Source organism: Acomys minous (assembly GCF_964271855.1).
Source record: "Acomys minous genome assembly, chromosome: 8".
Taxonomy (NCBI): domain Eukaryota; kingdom Metazoa; phylum Chordata; class Mammalia; order Rodentia; family Muridae; genus Acomys; species Acomys minous.
Genome location: NC_140489.1, coordinates 11,381,644 through 11,397,132, shown reverse-complemented (window position 1 = coordinate 11,397,132; position 15,489 = coordinate 11,381,644). Strand labels below are relative to the sequence as shown.

The window sequence follows — 15,489 nt, the reverse complement described above, 5'->3', positions numbered from 1 at the left end:
CAGTGTCCCAAAGGGTGCCTTAAATGAAGCTTTGGGGTTCTAAAATTTCCTTATTTTTGAAGAGTAGGGGAAATGATAGAGTTCACCCAGGGTTTTTATCTTACTTGATGATGAGTGGCATTTGATCGTCATGAAACTGGAGAGAAACGACTTTTTCACAGTTACCTGATGCCTCACTGTGCATTGCTTTCATAAGTGCAAAGATTTCATCAGTTTGAAAAGTGGAAAGTCACAGTGAGAAATAAAAGGAAGGTGGGAGACATGTCATATGAGGGGTGCTGTGGCCCCGGCACCATGTCATATGAGGGGTGCTGTGGCCCCGGCACCATGTCATATGAGGGGTGCCGTGGCCCCTACACCATGTCATATGAGGGGTGCCGTGGCCCCTGCACCATGTCATATGAGGGGTACCGTAGCCCCTATATCATGTCATATGAGGGGTGCCGTGGCCCCTGCACCATGTCATATGAGGGGTACCGTGACCCCGGCACCATGTCATATGAGGGGTGCCGTGGCCCCTGCACCATGTCATATGAGGGGTACCGTGGCCCCTATACCATGTCATATGAGGGGTGCCGTTACCCCTACACCATGTCATATGAGGGGTACCGTGACCCAGGCACCATGTCGTATGAGGGGTGCCATGGCCCCTACACCATGTCATATGAGGGGTGCTGTGGCCCCTATACCATGTCATATGAGGGGTACCGTGACCCCTGCACCATGTCATATGAGGGGTACTGTGACCCCGGCACCATGTCATATGAGGGGTACCGTGGCCCCTATACCATGTCATATGAGGGGTGCCGTGGCCCCTGCACCATGTCATATGAGGGGTACCATAGCCCCTATATCATGTCATATGAGGGGTGCCGTGGCCCCTGCACCATGTCATATGAGGGGTACCGTGACCCCGGCACCATGTCATATGAGGGGTGCCGTGGCCCCTATACCATGTCATATGAGGGGTGCCGTGACCCCTACACCATGTCATATGAGGGGTACCGTGACCCAGGCACCATGTCGTATGAGGGGTGCCGTGGCCCCTACACCATGTCATATGAGGGGTGCTGTGGCCCCTATACCATGTCATATGAGGGGTACCGTGACCCCTGCACCATGTCATATGAGGGGTACTGTGACCCCGGCACCATGTCATATGAGGGGTACCGTGGCCCCTATACCATGTCATATGAGGGGTGCCGTGGCCCCTGCACCATGTCGTATGAGGGGTGCCGTGGCCCCTGCACCATGTCGTATGAGGGGTGCCGTGGCCCCTGCACCATGTCGTATGAGGGGTGCCGTGGCCCCTGCACCATGTCATATGAGGGGTGCCGTGGCCCCTGCACCATGTCGTATGAGGGGTACCGTGGTCCCTGCACCATGTCATATGAGGGGTGCCGTGACCCCTGATCATGTCATATGAGGGGTGCTCACATTCCTCCCTCCCTGCTCCTGGGTGTGGCTATGGTGTGACCAGTTGTTCCATGTTCCTGAGTGTGGCTGTGGTGTGACCAGCTGCTTCACATTCCTGCCTTGACTTCCCGCTATGGTGGATGATAGTCTGGAACTGTGAGCTGAAATACACTCTTTCTCCACAAGCTGGTTTTTGTCAGGGTGTTTTTTGTTTGTTTGTTTGTTTGTTTGTTTGTTTTGTATCACAGCAATAGAAATGCAGCCAGGATATCAGCTTTTCTTCTGTGCTCACTGCACGCCACACCCTGGGCTGGGGACTTTTACTTCTTCTTCCTGACCTTCCCAGTAGCCTGTTGAGCAGGCACTGCCTGCCTTATTTTATAAGGGACTTGAGGCTTAGACAGGGTATTGGCTTATCCATGGCTGATTCCAGTTGATGGAGAGATCAGTCCTGTCTGCCTCAAGAGTCTCTGCCCTGTGTTCACACATACCTGTCAGTCCCCTGAGACCTGGGCTTGCAGCCATCTCATCCTTGAGGGTACTCCCTCCTCAGTATTTGTGGTGCTCCCTGTATCTGAGAAGTTCTTTTAGGCATCATCTCTGCATTTGCCTCTAGGAACAATTAAGATGTGATTTTTAAATGTTTAACATTTTATAAGGCAGAAAGATGTCTATTATCTTAGTGTACCCTGGAAATCAAGAATTAATTTCTCAAGCCAGGTGATGGTGGCACATGCCTTTAATCCCAGCACTCGGGAGGCAGAGGCAAGTAGATGGCTGTGAGTTCGAGGCCAACTTGGTCTTACAAAGTGAATCCAGGACAGCCAAGGCTACACAGAGAAACTCTGTCTCAAAAAACAAAAACAAACAAACAAAAAAAAGAATTAATTTCTCCCAGCAACTGGGAGACAGGAGGCTGTGGTGTTTCTTTTCCAAGATTTGTGGTGTGTGTGTGTGTGTGTGTGTGTGTGTGTGTGTGTGTGTGTGTGTGTCTCGGGTATGTGTCTGCCCCGGATGCTTGGCTTGATTGTTCTCTACCATATCTTTTAAAAATTATCTTATTTATATTTTCAGTTATGTGTAAGTGTGTGCACGTCAGTGTGTGTTTTTTGCATATGAGTACAGGTGGCCAAAAAGGCCCAAAGTGAGTGTCAGATACCCTGAAGCTGCTGTTAGCAGGCAGTCGGGGGTGAGCCACCCAACATGGGTACAGCAGTCGGGGTGAGCCACCCAACATGGGTACAGCAGTCGGGGTGAGCCACCCAACGTGGGTACTGACCTCAGGTAGCTTCTGCGCCACCTCTCCATCTCATGTTGTTGAAGTACAACGCAAGCTGAGTGATAAATGGGGGCATCGTTCCTTATCCCTGGGCACTGGGTCCAGGGCCCACAAATACCCAGATCTGAGGCCGTTCAGGTCTCTCACCTATAATGGCAAAATGTTTGACATATAACCCACTTGTGAGAATTTTGGTTTCTTGAAAAGCAGAAATGTTAAGGAAGTATCTTGTTCTAACCCCAGGTGTGGGATATAGGGCTGCTTCAGCGTGTCCGCAGCAGTTGACTATGGTTTCCCTCCTGCTCTAGCAGGGGCGTGATCATGCCAGCTGCATTTGGAATTACGGGGACTCTTCAGAGGGTATATAGATGTTGGAGCCCTGGGAGGTGGGGGCTACTGCTCCTCCCGCTGATGCTCTTGCTGCTGTTGCTGGTTGCATATTGGAGATATCCCGACAATGAAGGTCCAACTTACCCCAAGGAACTCAACGTCCCCAATCAGCAGGAAGTAGTCTAGCGATGCCGACGCCCCTTCCCCCTCTAACCTTCTTTCTCTCCTACCTGGTGTTGGGGGTTAGAAGCGACAGGGGTGGTGTAGGGAGGTGGGAAGAAGAAAACAATAAAATAGCCAAAAGTCCAGCTTCCCCCACTCCCATCCTTCTTAATAACTAAAATTGCCCCTGTGTCACATGTATATTGTAAATGCCATGAGCCATGTTGTTCAAGGAATAATAGCAGGGAGAAAAAAACATGACTTTTTAAAAGCCCTCATCTGTTTTCAGTTGGAAGAGCCCACAGGCATTGAACCCATAGATATGGAGAGCCATCTATCTGTGTGTGTCACGTGTCCTCTGCGTGTGAGCCTGGTGACAGGTGCTGGCCCTTGGGAGCCAAGGGTTGATGGAGCAGGCCAGTTAGTGGGCATCCGGTAGCATGCAGCATTCCTAGTGTGTTGACAGCTGGGTTGCTCTTCTAGGTCCTTTGGGTCCATCCCAGCCTCCTGAGGTCGCCACACTCAGAGGCTCTCTTGGCCTCTGCCTCCCCTGTAGATGGAGAGGTGGGGAACGAAAGTAAAAGATCAAAATATTTATGCCTTTGTCTGATTCAGTGATGATCCCTCACCGTGGTACTATCCATCCACTTGGTGTCGATGTGTCCCCAGGGCCTCGGCTTTTTTCCAGGCTCTGGTAACTGTTCTTGCCTTAGCCCTTCAGGGCTTATTTCTGTGCCGAAGGGACACAGTGTTCAGCCTGGGCTCTGGGGCTGGATTACAGTCCATTACATTAAAGCACATGGATAGAGTGGGTGTTTGTGCCTAGGTGACCCCTCTAGGTCAGTGTCAACCAAATGCTGCCTTTAAGGAATCTACTGGTATCTTGTAATAGTCAGGGTTCTCTACGGCAGCAGAACTGATAAAATGTATATGTAATATATATATTACAGGCTGTGGTCCAAGTAATCAAACAATGGCTGTTTGCCAACAGAAAGTCCTAGAATCCAGTAGTAGTTCAGCCCACAAGGCTGGATGTCTCAGCTGGTCTCCAGTATACGCTGGAGTCCCAAAGAAGTAGACATGCTAGCACGGAGAGAGCAGGCAGGCAAAGAGCAACAGCTTCCTCCTTCCCTGGCCTTACATAGAATTCCAGCAGAAGGTTTGGGTCTCAGTTAATTCCAGATGTCAAGTTGACAACCAAGAACAGCCATCACATACCTGTTAGGAATCCCAGAGAAGAGTGCGACGGCCAGAGTGGTAAAGACGAGAGGACAACCAAGGATGACAGTGCCATAGCCGGCTGTCCTCAGTGTGGTCCCCAGAGCTACAGTGCTTGACGGTGGGGCGGAGAGGTAGTCTCTGACCCTCCCCGAAACAGAGAGCGATGGGTCACAGGCCACTACTGAGCCCAATCTCTCTACTGTTACACAGTCCAGGACTCCAGCAGGGGATGGTGCTGCCCATGGTGGGCAGGTCGTCCCACTTCAACAAACCTAACCAAGACAATCCCCCCGCAGGCATGCCCAGAACCAGGTGACTCTAGATTCTGCGGAGCTCACAGCTGCACTAACCATCGCACTTGTAAGGGCCACAGGCCTGCATGCGTTGCAGTCTGTCCATTTCTTTTCGTCACTGAGGCAGTCTGCTGTTGAATGGGCCAGCGTGTTTATCCATTTATCTATGGGAGGCCATCTTGGTTTTTTTTCTAGTTTTTGACAATCGTGACTAAAACTGCTATAAAACATTTATATGGAGGTCTGTGTAGACATAAGTTTTCAGACAACTAGGTAAATACTTAGTGTCAGAATGATTACCCGATCATATGGTAGGATTACATTTAGCTTCTTACGAAACTGCCAAACTCTATTCAAAGTAGCTGCACCATTTTTCATACCCGTTATCAGTAAACATTGGTTCCTGCGGCTCCCTGCTGGCTTGCAATTGGTGTTTTGGTTTTGTTCTGGGATTTCAGCCACTCTAGTAGATGATGTCCAGAGCTATTTCATTATCGTTGCTTTAATTTGCATTTTCTAATGGCAGCGATGGTAGCTATCTATGCGTGTGTTCGTTTGCCACCTGAGTATCTTCAGTGAGGTGTGTTTTCTGATCTTTCATTCATTAAAAAAAAAAAATGGGCCGTCTGTTTTCTTTACTGTTGAATTTTCCAAGTTCTTATTATACTCTGTACAAGTCTTTTGCCAGACACAAAATTATCAGACACATGTTTTCTTCCAACCTATAATTGGCATTTCCATCCTTTTAAAATTTCTTTGGCAAACTTATAAAGTTTTTAATGAGGTCCGTGTTGTCAGTGTTCCCTGAATGGGCACAGCTTTTGATATTTGTTAGCTTATCTTTTTTAAAAAAATTTTATGTGTAAGAGTATTTTGCCTGCATGTGTGTGTGTATGTACGTATGTACAAGTATGCCTGGTACCCAAGGAGGTCAGAAGAAGGTATTGTATCCTTTGTAGCTGGAGTTACAGATGGTTGTGAGCCACTGTGTGAACGTGGAGAATGGAATCTAAGTTCTCTGCAAGAGCAGCAAGTGCTCTTCACCCCATCTCTCCAGACCCCCACCCTTGTGATGGTTAGTTTTAACTGTCGACTTGCCATGACTCAGACTCACCTGAGAAGGGAGCCTCAGCTGAGGAATTGTCTAGGTCAGGTCGGCTGTGGGCCATGTCTGTGAGAGATTGTCTTCATTGTTCATTGGTGACGGAAGACATCGTCCGTGCGGGCATCACCGTCTCCTGGGCAGGGTGTCCTGGATGCTGTGAGAGGGTAAAGCTGAGAGAAGATGCAGAAGCCACCCTGGGTCTACTTCCTCTCTGCCCTTTTCTGTGATGGACCTTGACCAGCTGCTTCAGTTCCTGCCTTGACTTCCCTCCGCGAGGGACTGTCACCTGGAACTGTAAACCTCTGTGCTGTTTTTGGTCAGGGTGTTTTAGAACAGTACCCTGTCTTAAACAACAGCATTGTCACTGGGTTAGGGACACGGCTTGGTTGGTCGAGTGCTTATGTGGTATACATGAAGCCCTGGGTTTGATCCCCATCTCTGTGTCAGCAGGACACTGTGGTGCACATCTGTGATCGCCTGGGAGGCAGGGAGATTAGGGAGTGGGGGGCAGGAGGAGGAAAAGAGAAGAGGAAGAAGAGGAAGAGAAAGAACAGGAGGAGGAACAGGAGGAGTGGGAGAAGCAGGGAAAGAGGGGCAAGAGGAGGAGCAGCAGGAGGAGGAGGAAAAGCAGGAGGAGCAGCAGCAGCAGGAGGAGGAAGAGCAGGAGGAGAAGGAGCAGCAGGAAGAGGAGAAGGAGCAGCAGCAGGAGGAGAAGGAGCAGCAGCAGGAGGAGAAGGAGCAGCAGCAGGAGGAGAAGGAGCAGCAGCAGGAGGAGAAGGAGCAGCAGCAGGAGGAGAAGGAGCAGCAGCAGGAGAAGGAGCAGCAGCAGGAGGAGGAGGAAGAGCAGGAGGAGCAGCAGCAGCAGGAGGAGGAAGAGCAGGAGGAGAAGGAGCAGCAGGAGGAGAAGGAGCAGCAGCAGGAGGAGGAGCAGCAGCAGGAGGAGGAGCAGCAGCAGGAGGAGGAGCAGGAGGAAGGGAAAGCAGAAGGCAATCACTAAGCAGTCAAAGCTCACTTCTAGAGATGTTGAGTTTTGTTCAGTTGTGAGTTAGTGTCTGTGTAGGGTGAGAGGATGCTATCTAGGGTCACTTATCACCATTGCTGAAAAAGTCCTACCAGTTGCCTTTGTACTGTGCCACTCCTGCTAGCTTTTAGGATGGAAATCCCCTTCTGTGCACCTTGGTTCTGTGGGTCCTTACTGCTGCTATGGGGAAAGGTCTGACTTCATCCTGTGCTTCTCTTGCAGTGAGACCACTGGGGCCGGCCCTGCCATTAAGAACCACTGTCAACAATGGCACTGTGTTACCAAAGAAACCCAGTGCTTCCCTCCCATCCCCCTCGGGGCCCAGGAAAGAAGTGGTTGTGCCGGTAAACAAAAGGTAGGCGACTTGAAGGACTCCCCCGACTCCTCAAGGCAGCTCTTTGGGGGTCTCATTCTCCTAGGATGCTGTGGTCTCATCTGAGTTGAGGCTTGTGGAACCCCATCCCTTGGATGGTGACTCAGTTTCCCTGCTTTAGACTTAAGGTTGTGTGTGTGAAGCCCCACCCAATAGGGTGGTACGACGTTTATGTTTTTACTTACTGTTCTTTATAAAAACAACTGGACTCCAGCCCACATCCCTATATGCAACACAGCAAAAAAGCATATTGCCATAGCAACCTTTAAGTTTTACTGGTAAGATTTGGGTGAACTCATACGTTTAAATTGTGCCTAACAGTGGGATTCTAGACACCCATGTTATCTTCAGATAGATCACAGTTCACTTTCAACCTTTTGATGACTTGTTGACAATTCCATTAATTCTTAGACTGTAGAAACTTAAATGCTCATTCGTTTTATAGAGTCGCTAGCTATGAAGAAATTCCTCTGAAACTCCTCCTCATAGGTGTGCAGTGAGACTATAACAGAGGATGAGGAAGTGGTGCATCGGCTAAAACATTTTCTGTGCAAGCAGCAAGCGTGAGGTTCAGGGTTTGGATCCCCAGAACCCATGTAAGTGCTGGGTGGGCGTGGTGGCCAGTATCTGGAAAACAGAAACAGGAGCCACCCAGAGCCAACTGGCTGGCCAGACTAGCCTAATCAGTGAACTCTGGGCTCGACTGAGATCCCTGCCTCAATGAATAAGGTGGAGAGCAATCAAGAAAGACTCCTGACTTCACCTTCATGGCTCCACATGAGTGCATACACATATAAACACCTCTCTCTCTCTCTCTCTCTCTCTCTCTCACACACACACACACACACACACACACACACACACACACATACACATACTCACACACATACACACACACCCCAAATACACACACACCACACATACACCAAGCTTACACAGATATCACATACAGCACACACGCACACACACACACACACCAAGCATATACATATCGCACACATATACACAACACACATCTCTTTGTGTCACACACACACAAAGCATACACATATCACACACATACACACAACACACATCTCTCTGTCTCTCTCACACACACACACACCAATACACACATATCACACCACACACAAGCATACACCAAACACACACACATTACACCCACCATGCACATACACACATCACACACACACACCACACACACACCAAGCACACACATATAACACACACACACAAGCCAAGCACATACACACACCAAGCACACACACATTACACATACTATAAACACACACACCAAGCATACACAGACATCACACACACATACACATATCACACTCACCACACACACGCCCTCCACACCAAGTACACACATATCACACACACACAAGCCAAGCACATACACACACACCAAACACACACACATTACACATACTATAAACACACACACCAAGCATACACAGACATCACATACACACATACACACATCACACACACCTTCCATACCAAGCACACACATATCACACACACACACACAAGCCAAGCACATACACACACACCAAGCACACACATATCACACACACCAAGCACACATACATTACACACACCATAAACATACACACATCACACACACACATCACACACACCACACACATACACACACCTTCCATACTAAGCACACACTATTACTCACACACAAACCAAGCACATACACACACACCAAGCAAACACATATCACACACACACAAGCCAAGCACATACACACACCAAGCACACATACATTACACACACCATAAACATACACACATCACACACATCACACACACCACACACATACACACACCTTCCATACTAAGCACACACTATCACTCACACACAAACCAAGCACATACACACGCACCAAGCACACACCTCACAAAGAGTACAGAAGAACCTATGGAGCTCACTAAATCCTGATGGCCTTAGGGACCCTGAGGATTGGGTGTGGATGCGGAAGTGCTTGGAGGACACCTGTGGGCTGCATCCGCTGCTCTGTGCCTTAGGGTGGGCTCTAGCCATCACCTTCCCTTGTCATTTCCTCCAGTTTACTCTTGAGGTCCCTCCCAAGGAGGTGCCTGTGAACCCCAGCCATGCCGTCTGGACCCAAGGCATGCCTTCATGAGATGACCCTTTGCCTTAGCAGAGGCTGGGTGCCTGTGCCCCCCTGACCCCAGAAAACTTGCCAGTATATGGTGGGTGCCCCCATGGCCGTTGGACCTGCATCTACTTTATCCTAACCAAGGTAACTGCTCTCTGGAACAGCCCTGACCTGTCCCCTGTCCATCCAGGGAGACACAGCGGGGACTCAACAAGACACACAGAGCATTTTGTTGCCCTCCTGGCTTGGTTTCCTGTTGCTGCGACAAAATGCCCCCTTATTAGAGCCACTTCAGAATACAGGCTAAGGGGCTGGAAAGATGGCTCAGTGGTTAAGAGCACTGATTGCTCTTCCAGACAGAGGTCCTGAGTTCAATTTCCAGCAACCACATGGTGGCTTACAACCATCTGTAATGTGGACAGATGCCCTCTTCTGTCCTACAGGGGTACAAGCAGGCAGAGCACTGTATACATAATAAATAAATAAATCTTTTTTTTTTTTAAAGAGAGAGAGAGAGAGAATACAGGTTAATTTTAGCTCACAGGTCCAGGCTGCAGCCCATCGTTTTGGGGGTGTGAAGGCAGGACACAAATCAGTTCGTCATACCCACAGTCAAGAGCAGAGAGAGAATGTGTGTGTGCATGCCAGGGCCCAGCTGCTCACACTGAAAGCGGGTCCTTCAACCCCAACCAAGCCAATCTGGAAACCCCCACAGGCCAACACAGTCCAGGCAACCCTCCAACCGACTCTTGTTTATTTTGTTTGTGTTAAGTTGATAATTAAAACTGACCACCACGGTCACGGACAGATCCGAGGGAGAAGGCGCCTGTGGGACCTGTGGGAAGAGCTCAGCCTTTTGGGGACTCTGCTTTTATTAGGGCCAGTGGTGTCATCCGGCTGTCCAGAGAGTGTTGATAGGTGGTGACTTCCTGATGTTCCTGATGCTGGCAGCTGCAGCACGGCACGTGCTCAGGTTTGGGTCTATGGGGTGAGGAGTGGGGAGGAGTTGTAAGTAGGCCAAAGGTGATGATGCTTGACTGATTTCAGATCATTTCTGTCAGGCCTAAAGTGGATGCTGCATCAGCGGCTACGTTAGTTATGACATCTTTGAAATATATAAAGAATTGATAGGAACATCCCACCCCACCCTCCACCAAACAGATGTTCCTTGCATTTCAAGCCTGTAGAGTTTTGTGCATTTTCAAAAAGATTTAAAAAAAAAATTGGTCACACAGTGCTTTTTAAAACTTTGAAGTGCTGTGCTTAGCCACATTTTATATCTTTCAACCCTCACTTGAATCATCCAATGTTTTTTTTTATAACCAACACAAAATGACCTTTGGGTTCTAACTGACAGCAGTAGGTTGCACTTGGATTCTCAAGATGTTAGACCAACAAAACTGACTTTTTTTTTCTGTAAGTTTCAGGGCTTCATCTGTTACTTTTTATGGTAACAATTAAAAAAAAAACCCACCTAACATTAAATTTACCCTCTCAGCCATCTGGGAGTGTAGTTCATCAGGGCAGGGGCTTTATATATTGTTGTCCAGCAGGTTCCCAGAACCCCTTACCTCACAAAAAGAAATCTCTCCACAGAAACGACCCCCTTCCCTCTGGTTCTATGGTTTTAGCCACTTTAATGCTAATTTTAAGAAGTGTGTGCGTGTGCATGTGGCACCATACACACATGTGGTTGTGCAGAGGTCAGAGGGCAGCTTGCAAGACTCAGTTCCTACCTTCTACTATGTGGGTCCTGGGCACGCACGCCAGTCATCAGCTTGGTGGTAAGTGCCTTTACGCACAGAGCCATCATGCTGTCCGGTTCTGGGATTAAATGTGTAGGTAACTACACTTGGCCTTACTGTGCCTGAGAGTGTGTGTATCATGTCACGCCTGTTGGTGTAGGTCAAAGGAGAACTTGGAACAGTTTCCCCCTCCACCCTAAGATGGAGCTCTAGCCATCAGGCTTGGAGGCAGGTACCTCTCCCCACTAAACCATCTTGCTGGACCCGTATCTCTTACGTTTAGCAATGTACATCATTTTTTCCATATGGTTGTAGACCATTTATACATCTTCAAAGAAGACTATCCGGCATGTATACTTTATACATGTATACTTTACATATGTGCTTATTTTTTCATATTTATGCTTCTTGAGACATCTCGCAGCACAGCCCAAGCTGTCCTGATACTTGTGATGCTCCTGCCTCAGGCCCCATCGTGCTGGGTTTGCAGGTGTGTGACCCCCATGCCCACACACCTGTATTTAATCGGATCGTGTTGTTGTCATACAGCTGTAGGACATAGTGACCGTTTACCACTTGTTAGGCATGTGACCTGCAGGTGTGCTCCGCCATTCCCTAGATTACTCTTCAGTTCTGTTGATCATTTCTTTGACATCAAGAGATTAAGAACAAGCAGACTGCCATCAGTGAGGCAGATTGGATTTGCTTCCGCTTCTGCTCAAGAAACCAGCTGCCAACCCTGCATTCTCAGCCTCCTCCCTGCATGGCCTTTTGGGAGTGTTTAGGTGGTAGATGTTGACTGTAGGTCATTAGTCACTTCTAAGCTAGTTTTTAGGCATCATGTAAGGCAAAGGCCCGCTCTCATTCTTTTACCCGTCTGTTTCCAATTTCCCAGCATTGGTTTGTTAAAGAGACTGTCGTTTGTCTGCTGTGTCATCTTGACATCTTTATTGCAATCGTTTGTCCCTCTATGCACGGCTTTATTTCTGGAGTCACTCTTATGATCCACTGGTCTCTAAAACTATCTTGGTTTCCAGCACTGTGATGTCTTTATCACTGAGGGTTTCAACTCAGGAAGTGTGAGGCCTCCAGTTGTATTCCCTCCCTCGCCCCTGTCTTTTGTTTCTTTCAAGAGTGTTGGCGATGGGCATTGGGATCTGAGATTTCAGATGAGCATTAGGTTGCATTTTCTATTTCTGCAACTCCTATGTCCTAGCTTGCCTGTGATAAACACCATGGGGCAGCTTGGGAGAGAACTGCTTTATTTGGCGTCTAATCACAGCCCATTATCAGAGGAAGTCAGGGCAGGAACCTGGAGACAGGAAGCTGGAGGCAGGAACCTGGAGATAGGAAGCTAGAAGCAGGAACTGAAGCAGAGGCCACAGAGGAATGCTGCTTACTGGTTTGCTCCCCATGGCTTGCTCAGTCTGCTTTCTTATACAGTCCAGGATCACGTGTGCAAAGGCGGCACTGCCCACATGGGCTGGGCCCTCCCACATCAGTCATTAATACAGAACGTACATGCAGGCAGAGGTGGTGCACACCTTCAATCCCAGAACTCGAGAAGGAGAAGCAGGTGGATCTCTGTGAATTCAAGGCCAGCCTACTCTACAGAGTGATTTCTAGGACAGCCAAGACTACATAGTGACACATCGTCTCAAAAAAAAAAAAAGAAAGAAAGAAAGAAAGAAAAGAAAAAGGAAAAGCAAAAGAAAAAAGAAAAGAAAAAAAGAAAAGAAAAGAAAAACAAAATCCCCCAAAACACCAAAAAAGAAAGAATGTATGGAAATGCCTCATATATAGACATGCCCACTGGCCTGACTGTTGGAGGCAACCAGTCAACTGAGGGTCTCCCTTCCCAGGCGTCTCTAGTATACACCAAGTTGACAAAAACAAATTAGCACAACTGCCTTTGATGTTACATTAAGGGCTGCACTGATCAGAAGAGTAGCGCTTTAGGTAACAAGGCTGGTGAGTCTTCCAATCTACAAGCATGGTCTTTCTAATGTACGTATATTTTAATTTTTTTTCTTTTAGCAAAATTGTATGGTTTCATAGTGTGCATGTCTTTTACCTTCTGACATGATTTTGTTCCTAAGTAGCCTGCCATTTTTAATGTCCTAACAAGTAAAGACTGTTTTCTCCACTTCCTTTCCGATCATATGGAAATTCACACTACTTTTGAGTGTTGAATTTTTTAATCTTGAAATTTTGCTGAAATGGTTGGATAGTTTTGCCTCATCCTGCACAGCTCTGGGGACTGACTAGACCAGGTCAGTGAGAGAATGAATGAAGGAGAGACACGTACACGCAGAAAAGCCTGGTCAGGTGGCCTGGGCTCTTGTGTAGCAATGCCTCAGCACTGTGGACGTTCAGGATGTTTATTGTATACAGTAGAACAGGGAGGCGGGATTATAGCACAAGTTCATCTGAACAAGGGGGCAGGGTTATTACAACAGATCATCAGGGAGGTGGGGTTATCGTGTACAGCTGACCAGGAGGCAGGGTCAGCTGATCTTCAGAGGGGCTGGCTCCAGGCTGTGGAAATCTGAGCAGAAGGCTACAGTGAACATTTTCTTCCCACCCTGTCAGCATCTGCACATGGACCTGAGGAAGGCTCTGCCCCTGCCACGGGCTGGGACATCGAGGCCCGTGACGTGTCCGTGCCTATGACAAACACTGTACATTCACCCAGGGCTGCACTCTCTCCCGGCATAGTTTGTGTGTGCAGGTGGCTTTTTAAGGTTCTGGCTTTTAGTTACCCGTTGGCTCCTGTCATCTACAGAGGTGTACACATTCTTTTCCAGTGTGGTCACTTTATTTTTTCTTGTCTAACTGCTGTGCCAAGGATTTCTAGGACCATGTCGGATACTAGAGGCAACAGTGAGCTTTGCTGCTCTTCTCTCAGTCTTGGAGAGAATGAGTGCAGCCCTCCACCCTCGAGTGTGTTAGCCGGGACCTCCTCCGCAGCTTCTGCTGTGTGTGGAACGGTTTGTTCCTGTTCCTAGTTCTTTGATTGTCTTTATCACTAGAGGGTTTTTTTGGGGGGGGGGAAGGAATTTATTTTTGTTTGTCGAGACAGCGTTTCTCTGTGTAATAGCCCTGGCTGTCCTGCACTCGATTTGTAGACCAGGCTGGCCTTGATCTCACGGAGATCTGCCTGCCTCTGCCTCCTGACTGCTGGGATTAAAAGCGTGCACCACCACAGCTGGCATGAAAGGGTTTTTTGATGCTTTTTCTTTTTAAAATAACTTTATTAAATGTTATCTATTATAGTTTTGCAGGGGTGTGTGTGTGTGTGTGTGTGTGTGTGTGTGTGTGTGTGCGCGCGCGTGCCATAGCACACACAAGGAGGGTAGAGGACAACTTACAGGGTGTGTGTTCTCCTTTGACCATGTGGGTTCCATGCTTGGTCAACTCAGGTTTTTAGGCCTGGATGTCAAACGTCTTTGCCCACTCAGCCACCACCCTGACCCACTGACCCTCAAAGGCTTTTTCTGCACCAACTGAGATGACTATGTGGTGTTTGCCCTTCATCTATTAATGTGATTTTTACATTGTTTAATTCTGATCTGTTGGAACACCTTTGCATTCAAATTATAAGTCCCAGTTGGTTTTGTTCAGTTTCTTTTTAAATTTTACTTTTAATTTATATATTCACTTTACATCCCAATCATAGCCCCTACCCTCCTCTCCTTCCAGTCCCTCCTTCCCACCCTCTTCCCCCAAACCCCTCCCCTTGTCCTCAGAAAGGGGGAACCCCACCCACCCACCCACTCCAGCACATCAAGTCACATCAGGACTGAGCTCCTCCTCATCCACTGAGACCAGGCCAGGCAGCCCAGTTAGGGTGAAGTGATCAAAAACAGGCAACAGAGTCCATGTCATAGGCAGCACCTGCTCAACTTACTAGGGGACCCACATGAAGATCAAACTGCCCATGTGTGGGGAGCCTTGGTCCAGGCCATGCTTGCTCTTTGGTTGGTGCTTCCGTCTCGGTGAGCACCAGCTAGGTTGCTTGACTCGTCTTATTGAATTGAGTTGTTGGTGTTTGTTGAGAACTTTTCTTTTTAATAGCTGTTCATCAAGGATATTGGCAGTTTATTTCTCTCGCAGTGTATTTGTCTGATATCAAAGTGTTACTTGTCACATAGGATGAAGACAGAGCTCTTTTGTCCCCTTCTGTTCCGAAGAGAACTGATGCTAATTATTCCTCAGTTATTTGATAGGGGCCTCCAGTGAAGCCAGCTGGTCTTGGGCTCTTCCTTTTTCGGGAGGTGTTTTTATTGCTGCTCAGTCTCCTTGCTAATTATAGATATGTTCATATTTTTAATTTCTTTACGATTCATTCTTACCAGGCTGTGTATGTCCAGGATCGTATCCGCTCCCCCTAGGTTCCCCAGTTTGCTA

At 48.1% G+C, this 15,489-nt stretch overlaps 1 protein-coding gene across 8 annotated transcripts in view; it reads left to right on the top strand.

Annotated features, from left to right (window-relative positions):
- EML1 (EMAP like 1) overlaps positions 1-15,489 on the top strand; it is a 173,396-nt gene that overhangs the window by 100,438 nt on the left and 57,469 nt on the right. For all 8 annotated transcript variants that reach the window (XM_084793524.1, XM_084793520.1, XM_084793523.1 and 5 more), the window contains one exon: positions 7,050-7,182. In XM_084793524.1, the coding sequence (XP_084649650.1) occupies positions 7,050-7,182 (133 nt within the window). The remainder of the gene's footprint in view (positions 1-7,049; positions 7,183-15,489) is intronic.